The 7,042-nt window shown below is 39.4% G+C and overlaps 1 protein-coding gene across 1 annotated transcript; it reads left to right on the top strand.

Moving 5' to 3' along the window:
* LOC139848501 (mitogen-activated protein kinase kinase kinase 18) lies at positions 1 to 6,245 on the top strand. Its single transcript, XM_071838229.1, has 2 exons — positions 1 to 469; positions 5,338 to 6,245. Exons 1-2 carry the CDS (start codon positions 1 to 3, stop codon positions 6,243 to 6,245), a joined length of 1,377 nt encoding a protein of 458 aa, XP_071694330.1.
* Positions 6,246 to 7,042: the final 797 nt, after the last annotated feature.

Here is a 7,042-nt window from a genome sequence, read left to right on the forward strand (position 1 = left end):
ATGGAGTGGACAAGGGGTCCGGTTATTGGCCGGGGCTCCACCGCCACTGTCCACCTCGCAACCACCACCACCGGCCACCATTTTTCCGTCAAGTCCACCGAGCTTTCCACCTCAACTTTCTTACAAAAAGAACAACAAATTCTTTCCCAATTTAACTCTCCCAACATAATTTCATACATGGGTTATGACACAACTTACTACAACAACAAATCCATGTACAATTTATTCATGGAATACGCTCCATTCGGAACCATTTCCGATATGATCAAGAAACATAATGGATCACTAGATGAATCTTTGATTCGATCTTACATAAAGCAAATTCTTATGGGATTGGATCACATTCACTTGAATAATATAGTACATCGTGATATTAAATGTGACAACTTGTTGTTATGTGACAATGGTGTTAAAATCGGCGATATGGGTTGTGCTAAAAGGATCGAAATGTTGGAAACTAAACTTGATTGTGGGCTATTTGTTTTGGATTTGGGCTTGCAAGTATACAAATATTTTGGATCAAGATTATAGCCCATTATGTAGAAACTTCTTGTAATATGTAGTAGTGAAAGTGTGTAGAATGTGTGTAGAATAATCTTGTAAAATATCTAGGTCTAGAAATACTAGGAAATATCTAGATAGTAGTAGATGATGGAGTGATCTAGACTACTCCATTGAGTAGTATAAATAGAGGGCTTCACCCCTCATTTGTAATCAAGCAAAAAAGCAATTCAATAAGCAATAAAAGAAGAGTTTTCAAGATCAATTAAACTTCTAAATTATCAATCCTCTCTTCCATAAATAATATACACATAACCTCCTATTTCTAACAAATTGGTATCAGAGCTTGGTTCGACAAGATGATGGCCAACAATGTCATCACGTTTCCTCGCCTCACAAAGGATAATTATGATCGATGGAGCATCCAAATGAAGACCTTCCTAGGTGGACAAGATTTATGGGAGATTGTGGAGGAAGGCTATGAGGAACCTGCAGAAAAAGGTCCTCTCGGCAAGGAGAAAAAATTAATGAAGACGAACGATCAAAAGGCTCTTTCCATCATCCAACAAAGTGTAGATGATGGAGCTTTTGAGAAAATTGCAAGTGCAACCACCGCCAAGAAAACATGGGAGATCTTGGAGAATTCTTATAAGGGAGTTGATAAGGTGAAAAAGGTTCGACTACAAACACTACGAGGTGAGTTCGAATCCTTAAATAAGAAAGACTCAGAATCAATTTCTGATTATTTTACAAGAGTCTTGGCGGTTGTCAATCAATTAAAGAGGAATGGCGAAACTTTAAGTGATGTGAGGGTCATTGAGAAAATTCTTAGATCATTAGATTTAAAATTCGACTATATAGTCGTAGCCATTGAAGAATCTAAAGATCTAGAATCAATGACTATCGATGAACTCATGGGTTCACTACAAGCCCATGAAGAGAGGTTCAATAAGAAAAATAAGGAGCCTTTGGAGCAAGTTTTACAAGCAAAACTCTCTTTCAAGGAAGAGAACAGTGAAAAGACTCATCAAACGAGTCAACGAGGTCGTGGTCAAGTACGTGGTCGAGGACGAGGGCAAGGATATATCAAACGTGGAGGTTATAGTTCTTACAAAAATGAAGAAAGAAGTCAAGATTTTCACCAGACAAGAGGTCGTGGGAGAGATTACACAAGTAGAAAGCCAAGGTATGACAATTCTCAAACCAAATGCTATAATTGTCATAAATTTGGCCACTATGCTTCGGAATGCGAGAAGTCAAACAATTACGTGCAAGAAAGAGCAAATTTTGCACAAGAAGATACTGAAGCCTTGGAAAACACTTTGTTACTAGCATGCAAAGGTGAAGATAACAGAGAATCAAATTTGTGGTATCTCGACACGGGTGCAAGCAACCATATGTGCGGTGACAAAAACATGTTTGTGGAGTTAGACGAGGTAATTAGTGGAAATATCACCTTCGGAGATTCCTCTAAAGTCCCGGTTAAAGGCAAAGGTAAGATTCTCATCCGCTTGAAAAATGGAAGGCATCAATTTATCTCTAACGTGTATTATGTGCCCAATATGAAGACGAATATACTGAGTATTGGACAACTCTTGGAGAAAGGCTATGATATTCACATGATAAATCGTACCCTTTCTTTAAGAGACCAAAAAGGAGGTTTGATTGCTAAGGTGCCAATGTCAACGAATAGGATGTTCATGCTAAATATTCAACATGACATTCCAAGATGTTTAAAAGCATGTTTCAAAGATAATTCTTGGCTTTGGCACATGAGATACGGGCACTTAAATTTTGGAGGCTTAAAATTATTATCAAGTAAAGGAATGGTGAAGGGTTTGCCTCCAATTAATCATCCGGATCAAATATGTGAGGGATGCCTTCTAGGAAAGCACTTTCGAAACAGTTTTCCAACAGAAGCTTCTAGTAGAGCGAAGAAACCTCTAGAACTTATTCACACGGATGTGTGTGGACCCATCAGCCCACCGTCTTTTGGTAAAAATAGATATTTTCTTCTATTCATTGATGATTTTAGTCGAAAAACATGGGTCTATTTTCTAAAAGAGAAGTTGGAAGCTTTTGGAATGTTCAAGAAGTTTAAAGCATTTGTGGAGAATCAAAGTGGTCTCACCATAAAGGCGTTGAGATCCGATCGTGGAGGAGAGTTCACATCCAAGGAATTCAAGAAATTTTGCGACAACAACGGGTTACGACGTCCTCTAACTCTTCCGTATTCACCTCAACAAAATGGTGTTGCGGAAAGAAAAAATAGGACCATTCTTGATATAGCCCGGAGTATGTTAAAGAGCAAAAGGATGCCTAAGGAGTTTTGGGCTGAGGCAGTGGACTGTGCGATCTATCTATCAAATCGCTCGCCCACTAGAAGTGTCAAGAACAAAACGCCCATTGAAGCTTGGAGTGGAAGGAAGCCCGGCATCTCACACCTTCGAGTGTTCGGAAGTGTGGCATATGCTCATGTGCCAGATCAGAAGAGGACGAAGCTCGATGATAAAAGCGAGAAACTCATATTCGTGGGTTATGACTCAAGTTCGAAGGGTTACAAGCTATACAATCCCAAGAATGGTAAAGTAATCTCAAGTCGAGACGTGGTGTTCGATGAAGAAGCAACATGGGATTGGAATGTTCCCGAAGAGGAGAACTACGACTTTCTCCCTTATCCATTCGAGAGTACTGCAAAGAACGAAGAATATCTAGAAGTTCAAGAACCTTCTAGTACACCATCTCCGCACTCTCCACATACTCCAACCACTACATCTAATGAAGTGACACCAACATCAGGAGGAGAATCAAGTAGGCTACAACATCACACAAGGAGCATTGAGGAGTTGTACGAGGTAACACAGCCTATGGAGGATCTATCATTGTTCTGCCTTCTTGCCAATTGTGAGCCAATAAGTTACGAAGACGCAGCAAAAAGCCAAAAGTGGAAACGTGCCATGGACGAGGAGATTCAAGCAATCGAGAAGAATGATACGTGGGATCTTGCTACACTACCAAAAGGGCATAAGGCTATTGGTGTAAAGTGGGTGTACAAGGCCAAGAAGAATTCCAAAGGTGAAGTTGAAAGATACAAGGCAAGGTTGGTGGCGAAAGGATATAGTCAACGAGCCGGCATAGACTATGACGAGGTATTTGCTCCCGTCGCTCGTCTAGAAACTATAAGATTAATAATCTCACTTGCGGCTCAGCATAATTGGAAGATTTATCAAATGGATGTCAAATCCGCGTTCCTTAATGGCCACTTAGAAGAAGAAGTCTATATAGAACAACCTTTGGGATACATCGTGAAAGGCCAAGAGAATAAGGTGCTGAAATTGAAAAGGGCCTTATATGGGTTGAAGCAAGCGCCTCGAGCATGGAATAGCAGGATAGACAAGTATTTCCAACAGAATGGCTTTACAAAATGCCCACATGAGCATGCTCTATATACCAAAGTAAGCAAGGAAGGAGATGTTATGATTGTGTGCCTATACGTGGATGACTTGATATTCACCGGTAGTAATCCCAAAATGTTTGAGGAGTTCAAGAAAGCAATGGTTCGGGAGTTCGAGATGACCGACATTGGACTTATGGCTTACTATCTTGGGATCGAGGTAAAACAAAAGAAAGAAGGAATATTCATATCCCAAGAAGGTTATTCGAATGAGGTGCTCAAGAAGTTTAAGATGAATGACTGCAAGTCAATGAACACACCGGTGGATTGCAATCTCAAATTGTCAAAAGATGATGAAGGATACTTGGTGGATCCAACACAATACAAGAGTTTGGTTGGAAGTCTGAGGTACCTAACCTGCACGAGGCCAGATATTCTCTACGGAGTTGGACTAGTAAGTCGATACATGGAAGCACCTACAATAAATCACTTGAAGGCGGCCAAGAGAATACTTCGCTACATCAAAGGTACGATTGACTATGGCCTGTTTTATTCGCCTTCTGAGCACTTCAAGCTAGTTGGATACAGTGATAGTGATTGGGCTGGAGACATAGATGATCGTAAGAGTACGAGTGGTTTCGTGTTCTATATGGGAGATACGGCGTTCACATGGAGCTCGAAGAAGCAACCCATTGTGACTTTGTCAACGTGTGAAGCCGAGTTTGTAGCAGCAACATCGTGCACCTGTCATGCAATATGGCTCAGGAAGTTACTAAATGAGCTTAAGTTTTTTCAAAAGGAAGCTACGGAGATATATGTGGATAACAAGTCTGCGATTGCTCTAGCAAAGAATCCAGTCTTCCATGATCGAAGCAAGCACATCGATACGAAATACCATTTCATCAGGGAGTGTGTTACAAATAAAGAGGTGCAGATAAAGTACACGAAGTCATTCGACCAAGTTGCTGATATTTTCACAAAGCCTCTAAAACACGAGACGTTTCAGAGATTACGGAATATGCTCGGAGTAACGAAATCAAGTTTAAGGGGGGCTGTTGGAAACTAAACTTGATTGTGGGCTATTTGTTTTGGATTTGGGCTTGCAAGTATACAAATATTTTGGATCAAGATTATAGCCCATTATGTAGAAACTTCTTGTAATATGTAGTAGTGAAAGTGTGTAGAATGTGTGTAGAATAATCTTGTAAAATATCTAGGTCTAGAAATACTAGGAAATATCTAGATAGTAGTAGATGATGGAGTGATCTAGACTACTCCATTGAGTAGTATAAATAGAGGGCTTCACCCCTCATTTGTAATCAAGCAAAAAAGCAATTCAATAAGCAATAAAAGAAGAGTTTTCAAGATCAATTAAACTTCTAAATTATCAATCCTCTCTTCCATAAATAATATACACATAACCTCCTATTTCTAACACGAAAATAGTGAAGTTAAAAGTTTTGAATTTTCAGGTACACCGGTTTTTATGGCGCCTGAAGTTGCACGTGGTGAAGAACAAAAGTTTGCAGCTGATGTATGGGCTGTTGGGTGTGTTGTAATTGAAATGGCAACCGGAAAAAACCCATGGCCGGAGGTTAATGATCCGGTGGCTGCTTTGTATAAAATTGGATATTCCGGTGAGATACCGGAGTTTCCATGGTGGGTATCACCGGAATGTAAAGATTTCTTGGAAAAATGTTTGAATTTAGAAGTTGAAAAAAGGTGGACTGTAAAGCAACTTCTTGAACACCCTTTTGTTGATAATTTGAACTTGGGTTTTAAAAAAGTTGAAGAATTTACAAAAAATTCACCAACTTGTGTATTGGATCAAGATATTTGGGGTTGTTTGGAAAATTCACCGGAAATTACTCAAGTTGTTGAATTTTCCGGCAAGTCTCCGGCAGAGAGGATAATGCAATTGAGTAAAGGTACATCGTGTTTACCCAATTGGTTTGATGAAGAAGATTGGATCATAGTAAGAAGTAATCATGTTGATGAAAGTTTGAAGCTTTTCGAGTACATGGTTTCTATGGATTTGGACGAAAGTAGTGAGTCGACTCGTGTTGAGTCAGCTTCAGATTTATGTTTTGAATTTAGGTTGGAAAAAGGTGCTGTTAAAGGTGACAATGTAAATGTCATTCGTGATTTTCCATCACAATTTCTTGATTTTGAGAAAATATTGGATGATAACAATTTGTTTTTGGCTTCAATATTGTATATTTGTAATATTTTTGTTAATTGTATCGTTATTTTGGTTATGACGATGACGATGTCATATCCTTTTCATAACCAAATTTCTAGTTTAGAACCGAACAAGAACAAAAATGATTTTCAAGAATCCAAAAAGTAAAAAAATACCTATTTACTTTTGAGTTGTCATATGTAATAACCTATTTACCTTCTTAATTGTCCCCGCAGCTTTGGCTCAGTGGACATGTGGTGGTGCCTAGCACCCCGCCGGGCTAGAGGTCTCAGGTTCGAGCCTCGTCACCTACAAAGGATATTATGTGAAAGAAATTTCTTGAGGGTGGTCCAAAGGGAAGGTTTTACCGACCCGCTCCGGGACTAAGGTCCGGCCCGCCTGCCCCGTATGGGATGGTTTAAGGGTCGGATCCCCTGAGTGTGGTTCGGGTTTCCTGCCCGAACGCGTATGTGTGTGCAAATGATGACTAGGCTTCGGTCCGGACTGATGCAAGCTTGCCGTTCAAAAAAAAAAAAAATTTACCTTCTTAATTTGACCCAAAACTTTTGTGATACAAATAAACTTTGTTGTTTATGCTGGGTAATCTTGAGGCTCAAGTTGCAACTAGTTATGATGTGGGTCGTAGCCAAACCAAGTCATAGCCCAAGTTGAAAGAGATGGGCCGCATGAAGTCCGTTAGAGAGTACCGTGCAAGATTATCTGGAAGAAAAAAGGATTCATGACTTGATTTGTTGACCAAGTATAGTGTAGAATGATTGGTTGGTGACCATAATTACTGCGTGAGTACATGCATAATGCATGATACAATATGTTGTTAGTTTTAGAAGTATATATTCAGTAGCGGAGAAGTAGCACATAATAAAATGATAAATCACGAGTAGTGGGTTGTATTTACGGAGTATATAGTATTTATACATCGTTTGTTAGTAAATGATAGTCTATAT

This window comes from Rutidosis leptorrhynchoides, chromosome 5, assembly GCF_046630445.1.
Source record: "Rutidosis leptorrhynchoides isolate AG116_Rl617_1_P2 chromosome 5, CSIRO_AGI_Rlap_v1, whole genome shotgun sequence".
In the NCBI taxonomy this organism is placed as follows: domain Eukaryota; kingdom Viridiplantae; phylum Streptophyta; class Magnoliopsida; order Asterales; family Asteraceae; genus Rutidosis; species Rutidosis leptorrhynchoides.